This window comes from Colletotrichum destructivum, chromosome 2 (genome assembly GCF_034447905.1).
Source record: "Colletotrichum destructivum chromosome 2, complete sequence".
NCBI classification, from domain to species: domain Eukaryota; kingdom Fungi; phylum Ascomycota; class Sordariomycetes; order Glomerellales; family Glomerellaceae; genus Colletotrichum; species Colletotrichum destructivum.
The window spans coordinates 5965067-5984779 of NC_085897.1; the positions used below are offsets into that span (position 1 = coordinate 5965067).

Below are 19713 nucleotides of genomic sequence, written 5' to 3' on the forward strand. Positions count from 1 at the left end.
AAAGACATCTCCTAGAAGAATGCAACTTACTGGTCTGTCTTGAGCGCGATAACAAATCCATATAGCCTCTGGCTGATGAAAAAAGTACTTTGCCAATGATCAGCCAGAACCTCGCGGCCGATCCGAGGCTCCAAAGCGGATGCATGTGACGTGACCAACAGTAACACACTCTCGATTCTGCAGCACAAAAGGCCCTTGTCAACGTGTACAGCTGCTGCTTTTTGGACTCCCAGCGGTCCGTTTCTGACTTGGTCAGTCAAAGCTGACGGAAATAGATGCGGCCAAGCCAATAATTCGTCTGCTTTCAACCATGTCCTACCTGGTAGGACTGTCTGGCCAAAATACAAAGTCCCTCGCTGCCACTCAGTCCAATGTTTTTTGCTACATGGTGCTACTTAGCTGTTGGAGCAGTCTCTCAGGTGGACCGCGCTTGAAAAGGTCCCTCCCGCAGTCCCTTTGGGCGGCGATCCTGGCCCGTGATTCGCTTTTTGTCAAGAAGAAAGTAGTCCTCTTCGACAGCTCACACTACCTCTTCGATGAAACGTTTCAGTTTTTCCGTCTCAAATCCTAGATGCGCCCTCTTCCGAAGAATTAGTTACGTTTTTCTGAACACTGTTGCCAGGTCTACAAATCGTATGCCACAACGGCTGTTGGATAGTGGCCGACTTTGGGTGTCCTCGCTCTTGTGGCCTTGTTCGTGGACCGACAGTCACTGAAAAGAGTCCAGCTTAAATTGCATTTGAGACCCAAGCCGTTTCTTATCCGGGGCAATATCAAGGATCTCTTTCCTGATGGTACACCCGAGCGTTTGCAATGGCTTGAGCATAAGAATCTGTATGGTGGCATCAGCGCTATGAAGGTCATTGGAATGACGCTTGTCATTGTTCACGACAAAAATATGGCACACGATGTACTCTATCAGACTTCGAAGCTCTTGATGCAACCTCTAATTCCTGGGTACACCTGTCTCACTTGGCATGTTCAAGCGGAAGAATACACCTTGGACCGCGTGGTTCACCAGTCATGTTCGGAAGTTTAGACAGTAACGTAGCCAAAAATACAAACTCTATGCGATAAACAGACACAAATTTTATTTTGATGCTTTTGGAAAGTCTTCTCAACACTTTCCGTCATGATGCTAGGTCTATCGGTGAAGAACCCGCCTCTCAAGAAACCTCAACGGTACGTATAATAGCGCACTCAGGATGAAAGCCACCTCGAACCCAATATCTCCAGTGATCTCAGCAATCGGCCCAGTCCACCAAGCCTGGGCCATGCAGGGAATGCCCAGGGCAAAACTCAGCATACCCGATCCAAGAGCTGCCGCACCGCTGGGGAGACTAGAGGCCGTGTTCCAGATGTGGTGGTCGTAAAGCTTTGCATCTCCTCTACGGAAAACAAAGTGTTCAACCAAGACAATACCAACAAAGGAGGCTGACCAGTACCCGATCAAGGCCACAAAGTTTTCCAAGTTGAGAAAAAAGTCATCGGCGGCCTTGATGGCAACCGGGATCATGATGGCTGTGACGACGATGGAGAAAACATAGCGAGGAACCCGAACCAGCCAAGGAACCAAGGTCTGGAAGTTGAGTGTGATGGCATACATTGTACCAGAGACGTTACCGAGAAGGGTGAATGCGAGGATGACGACAATAAACTTGCCAAAACCACCAGCGGGCGACAGCATGGCAGCCAAGACACCACCAACAAGCGTTGTATCGTAGCCGTCTTGCCATTCGGGAACATTGGCTATGGCACCAGCAATCGCACTACCAAGTGTCATGAGAAGGATAGTGGGCGAGATTAAACCGAGATAGCTATACGCGAACACGCGATACCTAGAAGTGGTCAGTTTCCGAAGCATCACACCATCTGCTAAAGGCCAAGCTACTTACGAAGCACCGCGGACTCTTGGGTCAAAGTAAGTTGTTAGGTCTGAGGCAATACAGGCCCAAGGGATCATGTAAGATGCGACAATCATGCCGAAGCTCAAGACTGACGGTGCCGTTGCGGGAGGCATCTCGGCCTGTTCCTTGAGTCTCGAGCCGCCACATCCAGTGGCGATGACTATGGCAATCACTGCTGGGATGAAGGCGTATGTCTCGTAGAAATGCAGAACCCTGAACCCACAAAACGAGATCAAAAGAGACAGAAGAGCAATGAGTACGATGCCCAAATCAGGGCTGAGGGCACCCTTTGTGACGGCCGAGAGGCACTGGCCGCCAACAACACATATGATGACGCAGAAGCCCGTCAGGGTGGCCAAGTTTAGAGCCACTGGCACGGATACCAAATAGCGCCTCAAGAAAAGGTCAGCAATGAAAGAGCCAGAAACCTGCTGGAGGAAGGAAATACCCAAAGCTGAATCGCGCCTGGATCATTGAGCGCATCCCAGTCTTGGGCCCCAAAGTGGCAAGGAAAGCCGGGGCCAAGGTCGAAAGCAGTGTGAAGAAGAGGATTACAAGCGAGGAGTCGCGGAGGCTTAGACCGAACAGCGACGGCCCCAGCATTCCGAATGTGATACTTGGAGGGTAAAGTTAGAGGCAAATTTTCAGGTTGTCTATCGGAACGACGACTCACGGAAGAATGTTGGCATTCATTGAAAACCAGATGGTGAAGGCGTTGAGGTAGCGAGTAGATGTTCGTTCCGCGAGGGGGATCGGCTCGATACCGTGCTCCTCGACTCGGCCCAGGCGCAGCAGGTTGTGGATCTTGCTGCTGGTTTTTGATATTCCATTTTCAGGCCTGACTTTCGTTGTCTCGTACCCCTTGTCCTGGTCGTGAGGGTACCCTTCCGTGGATGTTGGTCGCGAGGCCTCGATGTCAGCCATGGTTTCGAAGCCTGGCCGGTCCTTGAAAAGCTGGGGCGCAAGAGAACCTATAGAATGCTCCAGATGTCGTCAACGTCGGTGACACGGTGCTGGCAGAGCTCTAGCTATCTGGCATGGGAGGGTGTGAGTGTGGATGGGAGCACTGAGATGTAGGCGACAATACTCGGTACTACCTCAACGAATCGTAACCGGCAACTGAACTACAAGCTGTCGATGGGACGGAATACCGTAACCGCAGCCGTAGAGTAATCGCGACGAGGATCGGAAGAACTGCGTCCTAGGAAAGAGAGGCAATGACAAGGAGCAGGCCGGCATCCAGATATTTCTTAATTGTTGGTCATCGTTCTTCCTTGTAAGGAGCAGACGGGCAACTTGTTCCAGGCCTTCCTTGGCGGCGAACCTAACCCACTAGCGAGCGAGCGAGCGAGCGAGCGAGACTTGGTTAGCTGCTGGCGGATTCGCTCATTGAAGGTACCGATACTTTGATCGCCCTCCACTTTCTTTCAGCCGCCACGGCCAGCTTTGCCTAAGGTACTAACTGTCCCCGCGGAAAACAAGGTTGGCCGTACGTAGCTGTACTATGGATCCTGGCTCCGACAACCCCTCCAGGCTCTTCGGGCTGTCATCCGAGGGCCGGTGAAGAAATCTTAATTTCTTTCTTTCGTTCGCCTTTTCTTTCCACCCCTCCGCTTTCAACCTAGCCGCGCGCGCAACGAGTATAAACCACTGATTGCTCCGGCTTGTCGCGCGGAACGTTGCGTGATACTCCTTTGACGATTTGGAATGTCCGCTTGGGTTTGCGGTGCGTTCTGACAATTGACTGAGCTGGCCGGCCGAGTTGGATTATCTTGCATGTATTTGTACGCCGGCTGACGGTTGTTTTGACCTGACGGACACCGCTCGGCCAGAGTCGGCACGGGCGCATCCCTGGAAAGAAAGCCGCGGTCAGCCAACCGACCAGACGGCTGAACTCCGAGTGTCAAGTAAGCTTCACGGTGAAGACAAGGTAGTGATCATTCTTTCCCGAAACGGCGACTTTCATCTCTGGCTGGGCGGAGAAATTGGCAAGGATTGACAAGCAAACCCGCCGCCAGGCGTTTCATTGCCTGTATTTGAACAAAGTCGTCATCGGGGAAGAGTCAAGTCAGAGTGGCCAACGGTCCTACCCAGTTCCGGCCATCTGGGTGTGGGTGCCTCGGATGGCGCCACCTCCGGCGTAAGGGAGGGATACAAGACAAGCCAGTGCGTATAGTGAAGTGTCGATGATTTCTTTGTGATATTCATAATTACTTTTCCTTCGCGATTCGTTGGAGGATACAAGTCTGTGCTGGGGATAGCTTCAGAGCCGTGGCCGGGGGCACAGGGAGCAGGCGCGGAACCAAACCGGCTGTCCTCCGAGGCTCCGATAAGCAAAGTCAGCTTACCCAAGGTGCAGGCAGGCGGATCTTAGCAGCAGGGATAAGACCACTAAAACAAGGCTATTTCATCCCAACACCCAGCGCGGCACGGGGCGGCTTCTGAAACACAATGCGACTCAGCTGCCTGGCTGGAAAAGGCTCAATTCAATTCAATTCAACCCAAGCTGTTCTCTTGCAGCCATGACATCGATGGGTAACATACCACCGACCGTTGCGACCTCGAAGTCGAAGCCCCTTCCCCTCCGCCTCCGCCTCCGTTTGCCCTTCCTTCCGCCTCCGGAGCAAGTCCAACAACACACACCAGTTCGCATAGCCGGCAACAGCACTTCTTCGACATGACAAGATGGCCAATCGACGACAGCGGCGTGTCATAATCATCGCCGTCTTCTTGTTGGGGTTCTTTGCCTTCCACACTCTTCGTTCGAGCGGTCCGCCGCCTCACAAACATGCCGATATTCGCCTCGTCAAGAGCAGCTTCGACTGGGCCGCCCACCAGCACAAGTACCCGATAGCTCCGCTCTCGATGCACCGACTGCCGACCCAACGTCCGAAACCCCTCCCACGCGTCCAATTCGACTTTGGCGCGCAGCGCATGCGCAAGAACGATGCGACATCCGAGTCGCGACGGCACGCGGTGCGAGACGTCTTCGTCAAGAGCTGGAACAGCTACAAGGAGCACGCCTGGGGGTTCGACGAGCTCACCCCCGTCACGGCCAAGGGCAAGAATACCTTTGGCGGCTATGCGGCTACCCTCGTCGATGCCCTCGACACGCTGTGGATTATGGACTTGCGCGACGACTTCGACGCTGCGCTGGCCGTCGTCGCATCCATGGATTGGGACGACACAGAAGAAACGGCAGTCAATGTCTTCGAGACAACCATCCGCCACCTCGGCGGTCTCTTGAGCGCCTACGACCTCAGCGGAGAGCCCGTGCTGCTGCTCAAAGCCATTGAACTGGGCGACATGCTGTATGCCGCCTTCGACACGCCGAACCGGATGCCGCCTTTTTGGCTCGACTTTGAGGCCGCGAAAAATGGAAACCTCGTCGCCGGCACGGCCGACCCTTCGGCATCGCCTTGTTCGCTAGGGCTAGAGTTCACGAGGCTATCCCAAATCACCGGGGACCCCAAGTACTTCGACGCCATTGAGAGGGTCAAGTTATTCCTGGAAAAGACGCAGCGAGAGAGCCGGTTGCCTGGCATGTGGCCAGCTCTCATCAACTTTCGAGACGAGTCCGTCACGCAACACAACGAATTCACACTCGGCGCTCTGGCCGACTCTTTGTACGAGTACCTGCCCAAGATGTTTGCCTTGCTTGGAGGAACCGATCCGGCCTACGAAAAGATGTATCGTCACGCCATGCACGTTGTCGAGCAGTACCTCCTGTTTCGCCCCATGCTTCCCGATGGCCAAGACATCTTGTTTTCCGGGACAGCCTTTGCCGAAGGCAACGTGAGGCGAAATCCAGAGAGCCAGCACTTGTCATGCTTCGTTGGTGGCATGTTCGGGCTGGGTGGCAAGCTGTTCGGGATCGACGAACACGTGAGCTTGGCCGAGAGGCTGGCTCGTGGCTGCGGCTGGGCCTATAGTTCGTTCCCCACAGGACTCATGCCCGAGATTTTTGGCATGGTCACTTGCGACACCCTGGACACCTGCGAGTGGGATGAGGAGCGGTGGAAGCGTGAAGGCGCCTCCGATCTGAACAAGGGCTTCTCCCATGCTCGTGACCCGCGATACATCCTCCGACCCGAGGCCATCGAGAGCATCTTCCTGATGTACAGAATGACCGGCAACCCCGAATACCAGGAGATAGCCTGGACCATGTTTCAATCCATCGCCAAGGCTACCGAGACGGAGTATGCGAACTCGGCTATCGAAGACGTAACAGTTAGGGGCGAGACAAAGAAGCTGGACTCAATGGAGGTACGTTGCAACCAAGAAGGGACACTTTTCGGGATACCGAGGCTAACGATTGCAACAGAGCTTCTGGCTGTCCGAGACGCTGAAATACTTTTACCTGATCTTCTCGCCTCCTGGTCTCGTCAACCTCGACGACTATGTCTTGAATACGGAGGCGCATCCACTGAGACGGCAATCTCCTTGAAGAACAGTACTCTCGGATTGTGTCTCAATGGACGTGGGATAACAGTGTAGAACAGAGCGAACACCGGCGATTGCTCTGCACGGCTCTCTCCAATTTCAGATGCACGGAGAAGTTACCCTACGAAACACTCCCATACAGCACGTGGGCTAGACTAAATGACTTCGTCAACCTATTTAAGGGCAGCACTAGTATTGAGCACCTGGCGACATGTTGGCCGTGAAGGCCCGAAGCCCGTTTGGGTGCCACAGACAGCATGCACGCCGAGGGTATCATCTAGAGAAAGCCCTTATCCAGTCTCATAGTTTCAACGCAAATTGGGAAGAGGGGAAGGGAGGTTGCACGTTTCTCATGCCATAACCGTCTATGTGATCCTATATGCAGATGTTTGCAACCCTGGCGATGCCGGTCCTGCCAGCCCATCTCCCTCGCGGGTCCCAACTTTGCATCAATTCCATTCATTTCACATTACACGCAAGCTCCCCCCGATGGATCCTCGTAGAGAGCAGTCCTTCTTGTCCCCACCAACCCTGGCCGGGCCTTCTAGTGCTTCCATCTCAGCAGCGTGACTGAGGCCTTCTGGAACTCGTACGCGCCCTTGCCGTCCCACTTGCTCTCGGCAATACCAACGGGGTTCTCGTCGCCCTTGTTGACAACCCTAACGTTCTCTCCGGTGACGGTGTAGACCTGGACATCGGCCCCCTCCTTGATGCCTTCGAGATCGACGGAGAAGCTCTTGGTCTCGTGGACGTTGACAACGGCAAGGTTGACGAAGCCGTTGTCGTCAACGGTGGCACTAACGTCGAGGAAAGGGGTCTCAATGGCGCCCCGGATCCAGTTGGGCTCGGTGGCGCCCTCGTACTCTGGCGAGCGGACGTGGGTGGCGATGGTAGAGCCTCTCATGTACTTGCTGAAGAGCAGCAGAGGCCACCAGGTGGTCTGCTTGGTGATACCCTCCTTGGTAGTCATCAGGGGGGAGATGACGTTGACGGACTGGGCAATGTTGGCCATGCCGACGTACTTGGCCTGGCGGACGAAGACGTTCAGCCAGACACCGACTGCGAGAGCATCCGACAAGGTGTAGCTGTAGGGTTTCGGTCAGCGTTCTCTGTTGACAAGGACGTGCTTTCCCCATCATCGTTGATCTGCATCATCACCCCATCACCATCATCATCATTGAGGAAGCCTTGACTTACGATTCCTCGCCGCCTTCTTCGCCAGGAGCTCGGACAGGGTCCCAAACATTCCACTCGTCGAAGCAGATCTTTTGCCTCTTGCATGTCGGGGGCACCTTGTTCTCGATACGAGCCAGGTCGATGAGACCACCCGTAATCTCAATGGCGCGCTCGGCAGCTCTGGGTGCTGTTCAGGTAATGGAAAGGGTCAGGCTCATGATCGACACAGAACTACCAAATTTGCATGACACGAGAGAGAGAGAGAGAGAGTACGAGGAGGCACTTACCGGTGGCGTTCTTGAGATGGTCTTCGGACGCGGTGTAGAGGTGGATGCTGTGCATGTCGATCAGGGAAGCGGTGGTGCTGCCGCCGAGGCCGTGCACGCTCCAGGTGATGCACTCCTTGATCACGTACGTATCCCAGGTGCTGAAGCCGGTCTCGCCGCAGAGGATCAGCTCCAGCGAGGGATCGAGAAGCTTGAGGGCCTTGGCCCATTGGTAGGCCTGCTTGGCGTAGTCCTCCTTGGTCATTTGGCCGACCTGCCAGGGACCCCACATCTCATTGCCCAGGGCCCAGTATTTGACCTGGCGTTGAGGTGAGCGGGATGTGCTTGCGCATGGTAGGCAAAGAGCTTTTGATGATGATGACTTACATTGTAAGGCTTCTCGCGGCCATTCTGGCGGCGGAGGTTGGCGTAGTAGGTGTCCTTGTCGGAGTTGCAGTACTCAACCCAGGCCAGAGCTGCGAGCACCAACGAGTTAGTTCACTTCATTCGGCCGGGGGGGTTTTTTTTTTTTTTTTTTTGTGGTGAAGAAATGACCATCCACATACCCTCATCGAGCGTGCCGGTACCGAAGTTGAGGGCCAGGTAAGGCTCCGCGCCAACGACCTCACACCACTTCATGAACTCGTCTGTTCCAAACTCATTGGTCTCAACGCCGATCCAAGCCAGCTCGGGTCTGGATGTGGGCACACCGGTCAGTCACTTCATGCAAACAAAAAGTCAGCCCCCCCCCCCCCCCCCCCCCCCCCGCGCTGGGGGGGGCCCAGACACCTCCAAGGGGTGATTCCGCAATGTCGCCTGGGGGAAGTCTGGGTCTAGATTTCACACGCAGACTACGGTTTCACCATGGGATTCTCATTTTCCGCTTACCTCTTGGGACGCTTCTCCTTGGGGCCAACGCCGTCGATCCAGTGGTAGGTAGCGACGAAGTTGCCGCCGGGATAGCGTACAACAGGGCAGTTCAGCTCCTTGAAGGCCTCAATGACATCCTTGCGGAAGCCGTTCTCGTCGGAGAGCGGGTTGCCGGGGTCGTAAATGCCGCCGTAGATACATCTTCCCATGTGCCTACGGTCTATTGCGTCAGTACGTTGTGACAGTTGCAGTAGTATGTTGACGTGGGGACCAGTGGGAGCCGGCAGCACGGCGCAGCAAAAAAACTTACTCGGTGAAGCCACCGTAGACGTTGTCATCGATCTTGGAGATGATGTGGGAGGGGTTCAGCGAGATGCTGGGGCGCGCATCCTCGGCAATTTTGGTAAAGGTCGCCATGGTCTGAGTCTGGACGCTTCGTAATGAAAACGTGCCGCGTGCGTATGAACGAACGAATGTAGTGCTATCGAAAAGCCCGAGCGTCGTGGTATGTGGTGATGGTGTCCGATCAACCGTTGGCTGCAATTTTATGCACTGAAAAAGAACAGCTAGTCGATGAGTGGTGGAAAATGGACGTGTGCCTCTTCACTGCGCACGACAGACACCCGGATCGAGGTCGGAATTTGAACTCGCCATGGGCGGGGGCAAGCGGTCAGATAATGGAGAAGGGACTGGAGAAGTGGCAGAAAATCATGGGAGGAGGATATTGGGCCGGCAGTGGAGGGATCGCGTACAAGGCGCCTGACTCCTCGGGTTTTGGCATCAGCTCCCGTAACAAGTGGCCTTCAGTCGCCTCAGTCGCCTCAGTCGCTTCAGTCGAGTTGGGATACCTAGGCAAGCAACATCTGACTGGGGTATCTGATGAGGGGGTGGTGGGTGTGTGGCCCCCCTCGGACTTGACAGGGACACCAAAGAAGCGGCCACGATGAAGCGTTGGTAGGTACGCTGTAGTGTACGGATGGATACAGAGCACTCCGGACAGAACAAGTCATGGGCCGAGAAGCTGGTGCGGCTCTCGAGTCTCTTGACTTTGCCAGTTCTGGGAGGTGTGGACAGGCGCACGAATCAAAGACGATACCATGCGAAGAAAGTCGACGATAACGCGGGTGCTGGGATCTCGGGAGTGGGGAGACCGGCCCCGAGAGGCCACAGGAATGAGTGGTGGGTCGTGGTGGCCTACTGAGTGGTGGATGGGGCGGGATGCTGGTGAGGTACAGGTTAAGGTAGGATGGGATGGGGTTGGGATGGGGTTCGTGGAGACATGAGGGGGAGAGGTAAACTGGAGACGCAGGAGGCAATATTGCCAGGCTGGTTGGCTGTTAGACGACAAAGGACCATGGCCATGCAGGCTGTAGTATCCGATCCAACAGTCGGCATCAAGTCGTCTGTATCCGTACAGGACTACTTACAGATGGCCATGAGACAAGGAAATAGGAGGACAAAGGGTGTGGGGGGGGGGGGGGGGGGGGGGAGGTTGGCAGCGAGGAGACACGACGGCTTCTGTTGTCTCTTTCGCCGAACCGCGTAGCAATCAACGTGGACCAAGGGACACACACTACACTGCATGGCCGCCAACCGACTAAGGTACAAAGACGGAGTCGTGTCAGCTGCCTTGCGTCTTTGATATTAAGTGCGTTAATCGATCAGGCCAGAACCCGTTTCAGGCATGCGTAGCAACTTGGCGCGTCGGATTGCATCCGGGGCGCTGGGTAGAAGAGCATGTCAAGAGCTGCCAAGTTTGTTCAGGCGATGCACGGTTGGCCGAATACTGAGTCTTGGTTTTGCTTGACCAGGACAAGATGTCGATGCCGAACGGAGGCTGAGCCAGGAGTTGACGCTGGTTGGGCCGGCTGCCGGAGGGCAGGCGGTAGAGGAAATAGTGTGTCACGGGTAATAACTCGTGTGTGGGTGATGAACTGATACTGATGAGAGGAAGCGGACGGAGAGAGGGGGAGGAGGAACGCGGAGCAGCCCTTTGCTCGCCAAGTCCCGAGGTGGAATTGGCACGGTTGGTTGTGATGATGGAGCTTACGACCGAAAGGTGGAGGTGGCTGGCGGATGATGGTAATTTTGATTGGCGCGCATAGGTCGGACATTAAAGCTTGATTCTGTTTCCATCCCAAGACAGTGACGACATTGGCTATAATAAGCGGGCCTTTGCGGGGTGATGTTGCTGCATGAGCCAATAAGGTGTTGTTTGATCCACTGAAAAGGTGTTTTTTCCTCCAGGGGGAAACACACCTGCCTAGGTACGTACCGCAAACGCTCTGAGGGGGAGACATCACGGAGTAAGACCATAGGATGGGCCATGATGCCATCAAAAGAGTATCACGATGGATTTGCACTTGGAAACGAGGTGAAGTCGGAATGGGATTGTACCCAGGCCGAGAAACTGCTTAGGGTGAGTTGGATTGTTTGAACCTTGTATCCGTACCCTAGCGCAAGCATATGGGGGCCGTTGCCGAGTGTCTTAGGGGTGCCAGAGAGAGAGACAATGCTGAAGAGAGTCGTCTCCCTCCCTAGATACGTACAGCCAACAGACTTTCGCGAAGGAGCTGTCTCTCATCCGGTGAGTGAAAGGACTAACTAAGAACTGAGTAGTATGGAAACCCCAGACAAACAAACCATTGACGATTTACCATGCGATTCGTCGCCAAACTGGAGCTCATCCGTGTGCGAGCACCTAAGCGTCGGCGTTGATGAACCGAACCGGCGTCCCACTCACACGAAGGCGCCTCTCCGCCTTGCAACCACCCCCATCCCAGCAATTTTCCCCGCGTGCCCGCGTTCCCAAAACCATGGAGATTGGAGAAGAAGTCCAACAAGCTATACTCTGTACTATGGGGGGGGGGGGGGGGGGGGGGGTACCCGAGCCTACCACACGACCGCTTCTCCAACGCCCCTTCGACGCCTTCGACTGTACTATCCCTTCCTCGGGACTCCATGTTCGCAGTGCCGGTTGCATACGCCAAACACTAGTAAACCGGCCCAGCTTGTCGCATCCCGGCGCAAACTGGGGCATGGGGTCCAAGGCCGGGGCAACCGTCACCGATGCCGTCTCGTGACGGACTGGCAATCCCCCGGGAATGGCGAGCCAGGGGGGGAAACCGTTCTCATGTCCACCCGCATCCCATTGTCCATCCCCCAGCAACCATTACCGGCAACACTAATACTACCTGATGTTCCAGGACGCGGCGCTAACCTTGGTTGCCGCCCATTGCATTGGAGAACGAGCACAGAGGAGGTAACCCGATGGCCTGCTTGCTTGCCTGCCTGCCTGCCATCTCATGGGGCTGCCAGCCGATGCGACCTTCGGGACAAAGTGGATACGTGGGAAACATGGGGTCGGCCGAACATTCTATAAAGACGCGACGATCCCTTCGTGCTTGATGCAGCATCACGCGAGACCGTCCCATTGCAGCTCGACCAGTCAGTCGGTTTAACCCCTTGAAGTCACTCGGATACCCTCAGTCTTGGAAAACCCCCAACTGGGCTTTTCTTACTCGACGAACCCACGACAAGACACCATCAGCGCCAACCAACTGACCGAGAGCGTCTCACAACTCGGCCCGTCATGGCGCTCCCTCCCAAGTGGTACCAGTTCCTTGTGAGCGTTTTCGCCTCGCTCGGTTCCTTCAACTATGGTTATGACTTGGGTGTCATTGCCTCTGCCATTGCCTCGGCTTCCTTCAAGACCAAGTTCGGCGAAGATCCCAACGAGATGTACGTTGCCCGTTCCCCCTCTTCCGCTGCTGTGGAAGAACCCAACTAACCCTTTGATCCAGTGGTGCTGTCGTCTCCGTCTTCACCGGAGGTGGTTTCATCGGCGCCGGTCTTGCCGGTCCCACCGGTGACAAACTCGGCCGTAAACTGACCATCCTCATCGGCGCTTCCATCTTCGTTCTCGGCGGCGCTCTCCAGGCCGCAGCCCAGTCTCTGGCCTTCCTCTACGCCGGCCGCGCCCTCGCTGGTATCGGGTAAGTCGGCGACTTGCGCGAATATCCCAATCTCGCTCCTGGATGGCTGGCTAATGTTGCAACCCCAGTGTCGGTTTCTTGACCATGATTATCCCCATGTACCAGGCCGAACTATGCCACCCCAGTATCCGTGGACGAGTTACCGCTCTGCAACAATTCATGCTCGGTGTTGGTGCCCTTGCCGCCGCCTGGATCTCATACGGCACCTACATCGGATTCGCCGAGGACGATAACAACCAGTGGCGTGTCAGTCTGGGTATCCAGTGCATCCCCGGTGGTATCCTCGCTCTGCTCATTCTGCTGTTCCCCGAGTCTCCCCGTTGGCTCATCGACCACGGCCGCGTCGACGAGGGACTCCAGACCCTGGCCAAGCTCCACGCGCACGGCGACGTCAACGATGCTTGGGTCCGCGCCGAGTTCGACCAGATCCAAGAGTCCATCGCTGTCGAGCACGAGGGCTCCGCCAAGTCCTACAAGGAACTGTTCACCGACAAGTCCTGCTTCCGCCGCCTCTTCCTTGCCTGCGCCCTGCAAGCGTCCATCCAGATGACTGGCGTCAGTGCCATCCAGTACTACTCGGTCGCCATTTACGAGAAGATTGGCATCGCCGGCGACGAGACTCTCCGCTACCAGGCCATCTCCTCCGTCATCGCCCTCGTTGCCCAGTTCCTCTGCATGATGCTCATCGACAAGACCGGCCGCCGCTGGCCCTTGATCTTGGGCAACATCGGCAACTGCATCACCTTCATCATTGCCACCATCCTGCTCGCCAAGTTCCCCCCCGGCTCCGAGAACGCCAGCGGAAGCGCCGCATGGGGCTTCATTGCCATGACCTGGCTCTACAACTTCAGCTTCAGCGCCACTTGCGGTCCTCTCTCGTGGATCATCCCTGCCGAGATCTTTGACATGAAGACTCGTTCCAAGGGTGTCTCGATCGCCACCATGATCTCGTACGCTTTCAACACCCTCATCGGTCAGACGACCTCTGTGGCTCTGGACGACAAGAGCGGAATCGGCTGGCGCTGGTACATTCTCTTCATTGTAAGTTCAAACACGTTTCGACCAATTCATGGATGAATTTTGCTGACTCGCTTTCCTCCCCACAGGTGTGCAACTTCACCAACGCCATCTTCTTCTGGGCCTTCCTTCCCGAGACCGCCAGACGTCCCCTTGAGGAGATGAGATACCTGTTCACCGAGGCACCCCTCTTCATCCCGACGTTGGACATGAAGACCGTCGAGACGCACGACCTCGAGCGAAGAGTCGAGGCTGTCGAGCAGAAGCGGGAGAACCTTTGAGGCATCTCATCCGAATCACAAACACGATATAATACCCCACATACCCCATAGATAGTACTTAATGTCACATTGAGCGTTCTAGTCTGTCTAACTAAAGATCCAACGCCCTGCCAACCAATGGTATCCAAACGCTGCCCACCGGGTATACTTGCCCATATCCACTCTCATGTTCTTGACTTGCACTGTTCCTTGCGCAAAGAGAAATTCCTCCGTGCCGATGCCCTGTCAGATGTGTCGGGGCACTTGTTGCTCCGTAGCGCCTTTTGCCAACATGCTCCAGCGCCCTTCACACTCAGATGTTCCCTGTGACACTGACCCCTTATCTGTATCCATGCGACGGGGCCGGTTGGGCGACGCCGTGATGTCCGTGTCCGTACCCGGACTCCATCATTCCCGGGCCTTGGCGCTGGCGTCCGGGCATGAACCGGGAGAACATGCCCCCGCCGCCGCCGCCGACGGGGTGCGCTTGGCGGCCGCGCTGCTGCTTGCGCTTGTTTCGGAAGCAACAGCAATAGCAGCAGAGGACCCAGAAAGCGATGAAGAGGAAACCGGCAATGGCGATACCGACGATGGCGCCGGTTGCAAGGCGTCTTCCGCGTCCAGCCTAGTCCATGTTGTTTTAGTATGCGATTCACACTTGTCAGACTAAGTCACAGTGTAGGTAGCTTACCATTGTTGCAAAGATGGTGGGAGGTTGTAAGTTATCGAGCGTGACTTTTTGAAGTCTCCAACGAGAAACGAAAATGGTTTGATTCGGACTTGAAAGTGAAGACTGGGGAGGCTGTATGGATATTGTGGCAGAGTAGGGTGCACAAGCGGGTTGCGGAATGTAGAGCGACTGATGATGATTACAAAACAAGAGCCATAGGTCCAGCCTTATATCACCTGCTACCGTTGCGATCCTGGGCACACGACATCGTTCACTTGTGGTTGTCTCCCGGTTCTGCTAGACAGACGGGCACGTCATGAGCATGGCGGAGAGACGCTATGATAGCAGCAACGCGTCAGCGGGTGCAAGTTTGAGTGTGGCGCATTTCAGGGAACCGCGAGCTTGGAGAGCAAGGGATCCATCTTGAAAGCTTCACTGCCGCAGCGGACAAGTCATGTCCCAAGACGACGGACGGGCTCTGGTGCCGTCTGGTGCTACGCGATTCGCAGTAGCTCCACGGTGACTTCATCAAGTCTCCCCTTTGGCTGGCGGGAGACGCGTGGCTAGTGCCTCGGTGGGGCCGGTCCCGACGGCACCTCGACGCGGCGCCAAGGTGGACCGGCAAATCCGGCACCGCCGTGTTTATTTTTGGTCTGGATTCCATCGGCACGGCCGTGCCGGGTCGGGTCTCGGGTCGCAATGGCTGAATGATATTCCGAACAGTACAATGGGGGATTGTGAATTGGGGGTGAGGGGAGGGAGATGGATGGGGTGGAATGTTTGTTGCGTTGGTGGAACAGGCTCTTGGATGATCGCGCTGACGTCCCATCCATGTCCACTATTCATAAGGCCGACCACCAGCACATCCTGTAGGGCTACGCAAAGGAGGACTATGAAACAAGGAGTGGTGTCAAATGCTAGGAAGAACTACCACAGATGAATGCAACAGTTTGCCCGTTTGTACGAGCACCATTGAGAATGTAATGGCGTGGCCGGCTGGAAAAGATGGGTGCTTGCGCCGAAAAGTCCTACCAGCATACGATCGGTGGAAGCAGTTGAATGCCATGGTTGGTGTCTCTACAGACCCCTTCAGAAAAGACGTATCTATCTCGATGTCTAACAACAACAGAAATTGGCATCATGATACCTACTGATGACGAGGGAATCCTTTTGGCTGGCCCTGATGGAACATAACATCCTGATTGATGGCTTGCTTTGGTTCTGTTTCCCGCTGTTGTTCCGTTCGGGAAAGAAAAAAAAGAGCGGAGATGAGCGAGTTCGGCCGAGTTCCGAAGGTCCGCCGCCAAGCGAGACGATGTTGAGGTATGGCAAGTATGGTCCGCTTGTTTGGTTGGTTCTTCGTCCCCACCACGTGTTTGTTCATTTTCCGTTCCCGCTTGCCCTTGGTAAATCTTCCTCGGCCAAGCAAAGGACCATGGGTCCCTTGGGGGGGGGGGGAACCCTTTGGCCTGTTGGCCGGAACGCTCCAGCCCCAGGCGAAAAGTACAAGGAGGCGTAGTGTCTGTGAATTGCGTACATTAGGACCCTGTGGGGGCCAAGCGCTGAAAAACAAGCCTGCTTAACGTGACACTTGTCTGTGACATTGGTAGGGAGTCAGTCCCGTATGCACCCAAAAGCCACCAAGATCGGGTTTTGCTTGCCTTGCGGAGAGGGCCGAAACCTTGGTGATGGGTTAGTATGAGCTTAATAAAACGTCAACGACTGTCGACGCTGCCTGGGAGTAATGAGCCTCCGCACTCGCCTCCCCGCTCTTTTTGTTCTGTTCCCCGTTGCTCAGTCTGAATTCAGCACTCCTCCTCCATGTCTCATGGCGTTGGAGGAGACACCACCGCCTGATAATTGGACCAGCTAATCTCTCCCTCTGGACTCCTTTGGACCTTTTGTTCGTGTAACCCATAATTCCTTTCCGGCCTGTTCGTACACGGGGCCGCGCTTGACCGTTTCCGGACAAGAACCACCCCCCTTCTCGGTTGGCTTGCGCTACATTCAGCTTCCAGTCGGTGTCGAGATGATGGATCTCGCCACGATCGAGTTGTAATTTGCGCTTTGGACCAAAGGTCAGCATTCTATGGATATGCATTCAAGCCATGGGCAAATTAAAAATCCGCAAAATAGACAAGGCCACAGAGCCCAGTGGTCGGTTGTCGCCGCCAACACTGCTCGATGTTCGTGACGCTCTTTTTTGAGTCGGAGAAGCGACCGCGTATGATAAGCTGTCAGCATGATGGTAATTTCTTGTGGATTCGCTTCTGTAAACTCACTGCCTCACACCAACTCTTCTTGCTGCATTGACACATCTGTGGTTCCTCTCGCCTCAGTTGCGACAAGCGCCGCAGTCTGCTTGGGGTCTGAGGCCAAACCGTCACCTCGAGGCTTTTGGCAAACATGCTTCCTTGCAGGCCTCATGTCCTTTCTCACTGGTCTTCTTGCTCTACAGAGCCTCCTTTCGCAGACACCTACAGCAAGCAGAACAGTCCCACATTGAGAGATAAATTGAAAGCAGAGCCGGTGAGCCGATAGACCCTTCCCGTCACACACTTCAAGCCACATTAGGCTTAGCAACTCCGCCGTCCTTTTCCAACAAAGGTTCGACTTTGAGAACAGGCTCAAGCTTTCCGCATCTCCCCCGTCAGCGATTGGCTACGACACCCAAGGCCGCCCCCCCCCTCCCCTCGGACAGCTCTTCGAAGTTAGATTATCTTTTTGGCTCGTGGATTCGTACGTCCAAATCAGACAAGCTCGCCTTGGCGCATCCCAGCGCCACCTCCTAGCGAGCCTATCGCCGTGTGTGTTTTAGCCTGTTGCCTTGTCTCGGTGGGGCATCGAGGCTCTTATGCGGGTGCGGCACAGCAACACACGATGTCTCGGGCTGGCTTCTTCCAGGGGCCTGCTTTGACATGGCCAATGATACAGCATCAGCTAAGAAGTCGGGCGTAGCTTCGCCTTGGCCCTATCTCCATGTATTACTTTGGTTCCCCGATCCCTTTCTTCAGCAGGTGTTCCACACAGCGTTTGTTTGCCCATCTCTTCTTCCCGTCTTTTCAGACCGACTGACAGTCGAGGTCAGACAAACATCAACTGTTGTACGCCGCAAACGGGTAGCACCTGAACGCAACAGTGTTTTGCCTTTTCGCTACTATTTGGATTCTGTGTAGCGAATTGGGCATCCTCCAATTGTCGCATCATCTTATCTATCCTTGGCCTTGCCGCCTTGAGTGCAAAGCCTGCCTGACGATAGAGTACCACACTCGACCCGCCATTCCCCCCCCCCCCCCGTTCGATCGTCACCAGCGCCCTTGGCCACCCGGCCTGGTCGCAAGTAGCTTTGTGTCTCTTTTTCTTGTCTGTCTGGTTCTTGCTTTGCCTTCGTTTCCCTCCTTTCCTTCTATTCACCCTGTACTGCACCGTCGCCGTTGGATCGACGAGTTGGACTACCCAGCCAGCTGTTGCTTGTACAGCACCAGCCCTCAACGACGACATTGTGCCAGGGAGAAACTGAAGGCCAAGGCGCCGTGCGCCCGACATCGCGACCATGCAGCCGGCGGAAAGTTCTTGGTCGGCCTCAAAGGAGTCGACAGAGCTGCCACGGTCCTCCTCAACGTCACACTCCTCGGTAGGGGCCGTATTCGATGCCCAGAGACAGTCCTTCCTGGACCACAACGTCTTCAAGAAAGTCAGGAACCACATTCCGTCCCGATTCCTGAGCAACCGCCGCCTCGCCATCGCCCTCGGAGGCGCTGTATTTGTCATCATCCTTCTTGTTGCCGCGAGCACGGGATCACAACCGGCCATCGTCCTCGACGTCAATGCGGCTGCCAACCGCACCTTGGGCTTCGGCTCGATCGAAATGATCAACCTGCCCATCCGCCAAGACAAGGCCGACGCTGCTGCTGTCCAGGCGTTTTTGTCTGGCCTCAACATCAAAGTCGTGGAGGGTGTCAACGGCAGCCGCCTTGGTGAGGTGGGCATGCCGCCAAGCAGTGTTCCCGACACCGAACCTGGCTTGTCCGGCGGCGAGAAGGGATGTTGGAGATCGCATGCAAACGTGAGTTATCTCCTTGGGATACTTTCTCCCCCTACAAGCCCTGACGGTTTTTGATGTAGGCCTGGAGCTCCATGCTCCGTGCGAATGCGGAAACAGTCCTCATCATGGAAGATGACGTGACTTGGGACGTAAATGTAAAGGAAGTGATGCGCCTTGCCGCCTCACACTTGCCGGCTCTGCTCAACGGCACCGGCGTGTTCGGCATCAACCCGACTCGGAGCTCTCACGAGCAGGCACGGATCGACCCTTGGCACAGCAGTCAATGGGATCTGATCACCTTCGGACACTGCGGCGACGGCGACGGCTGGAAGTCGGAGCGGGTCAAATACGACGACCCTTATACCAACGGCGAAAAGAGCGAATATTTTGGCATCGGTCTCAAGGGCGGCCGTCGAATGATCCGTCGAGCCGGCGGCCTGACTTGCACAGGCGCATATGCAGTCAGCGCACGCGGCGCTGCGAAGCTTCTTTTGCGAAGCGGTTTCGACTTGAACCTACCCGTCGACGTCATCATGAACGATATGATTCGGAATGGCCAACTCCGAGCCTACAGCATCTGGCCGCCACCCGTTGTGCAGTGGCGTTACCGCGACAAGTTGGGCATGTGGGGATCCATGGGAAGCGACATCAGGGTCGAGCACAAGGACCAGGATCGAAGTGGATGGGAAGAGGCACACAAGCAGCACGATGTGTGGCAGCTCAAGGGTGATACCAAGGGGTTGAGGGAGCCCGCCATTAAGAGCGCTTGGGGCATTTTGATCGGTCATGACGACGAGTAGAAGCTGCATCGGCGTTCAGACACGACCTGGGTTGGCGTAATGGAGTCACGGCTATAGGGGAGCAGCAGACGTCTGCCTACTTACTATCTTTGGAAAAAACATAATACCAACAAACCAAACCTCTGGTGAGATAGCATTCGCTGAACATCTTCGACTGCATTCATCATTAACGTACACTTTATGAAATTCATCTTCACTACAGCAGCGTGGCATCATTAGGTCAGCCCGTGTCTCTAATGTTGCACTGAGGCGTATTCGGTATTG

At 55.3% G+C, this 19713-nt stretch overlaps 7 protein-coding genes across 7 annotated transcripts; 4 read left to right on the forward strand and 3 right to left on the reverse strand.

Annotated features, from left to right (window-relative positions):
• Nucleotides 1-1083: 1083 nt before the first annotated feature.
• CDEST_04020 (Putative purine-cytosine permease) lies at nt 1084-3517 on the reverse strand. Its single transcript, XM_062920179.1, has 4 exons — nt 2581-3517; nt 2356-2523; nt 1896-2300; nt 1084-1838 (listed from the first exon to the last, which is right to left on the reverse strand). The coding sequence occupies exons 1-4, from the start codon at nt 2829-2831 to the stop codon at nt 1145-1147; spliced, it is 1518 nt and encodes a 505-aa protein (XP_062776230.1). The 5' UTR covers nt 2832-3517; the 3' UTR covers nt 1084-1144.
• An 825-nt stretch (nt 3518-4342) lies between these two features.
• On the forward strand, nt 4343-6781 carry CDEST_04021 (Putative glycoside hydrolase family 47, six-hairpin glycosidase-like superfamily). Its single transcript, XM_062920180.1, has 2 exons — nt 4343-6173; nt 6232-6781. The coding sequence occupies exons 1-2, from the start codon at nt 4593-4595 to the stop codon at nt 6352-6354; spliced, it is 1704 nt and encodes a 567-aa protein (XP_062776231.1). The 5' UTR covers nt 4343-4592; the 3' UTR covers nt 6355-6781.
• Nucleotide 6782: 1 nt separating this feature from the next.
• On the reverse strand, nt 6783-9908 carry CDEST_04022 (Putative alpha-L-arabinofuranosidase, glycosyl hydrolase, all-beta, glycoside hydrolase superfamily). The gene is made up of 7 exons (XM_062920181.1): nt 8973-9908; nt 8681-8875; nt 8359-8486; nt 8180-8268; nt 7814-8111; nt 7548-7713; nt 6783-7435 (listed from the first exon to the last, which is right to left on the reverse strand). Exons 1-7 carry the CDS (start codon nt 9077-9079, stop codon nt 6895-6897), a joined length of 1524 nt encoding a protein of 507 aa, XP_062776232.1. The 5' UTR covers nt 9080-9908; the 3' UTR covers nt 6783-6894.
• Nucleotides 9909-10016: 108 nt separating this feature from the next.
• Nucleotides 10017-10354, forward strand: CDEST_04023 (uncharacterized protein; the record flags this gene model as incomplete). The annotated part of the gene is made up of 2 exons (XM_062920182.1): nt 10017-10125; nt 10209-10354. 2 exons carry the CDS (start codon nt 10017-10019, stop codon nt 10352-10354), a joined length of 255 nt encoding a protein of 84 aa, XP_062776233.1.
• A 1733-nt stretch (nt 10355-12087) lies between these two features.
• CDEST_04024 (Putative major facilitator, sugar transporter, major facilitator superfamily) lies at nt 12088-14272 on the forward strand. Its single transcript, XM_062920183.1, has 4 exons — nt 12088-12403; nt 12466-12657; nt 12726-13698; nt 13764-14272. The coding sequence occupies exons 1-4, from the start codon at nt 12255-12257 to the stop codon at nt 13953-13955; spliced, it is 1506 nt and encodes a 501-aa protein (XP_062776234.1). The 5' UTR covers nt 12088-12254; the 3' UTR covers nt 13956-14272.
• Nucleotide 14273: 1 nt separating this feature from the next.
• On the reverse strand, nt 14274-14788 carry CDEST_04025 (uncharacterized protein). Its single transcript, XM_062920184.1, has 2 exons — nt 14626-14788; nt 14274-14559 (listed from the first exon to the last, which is right to left on the reverse strand). Exons 1-2 carry the CDS (start codon nt 14626-14628, stop codon nt 14275-14277), a joined length of 288 nt encoding a protein of 95 aa, XP_062776235.1. The 5' UTR covers nt 14629-14788; the 3' UTR covers nt 14274.
• A 2723-nt stretch (nt 14789-17511) lies between these two features.
• Nucleotides 17512-19675, forward strand: CDEST_04026 (Putative glycosyl transferase, family 25). The gene is made up of 2 exons (XM_062920185.1): nt 17512-18670; nt 18730-19675. The coding sequence occupies exons 1-2, from the start codon at nt 18158-18160 to the stop codon at nt 19447-19449; spliced, it is 1233 nt and encodes a 410-aa protein (XP_062776236.1). The 5' UTR covers nt 17512-18157; the 3' UTR covers nt 19450-19675.
• Nucleotides 19676-19713: the final 38 nt, after the last annotated feature.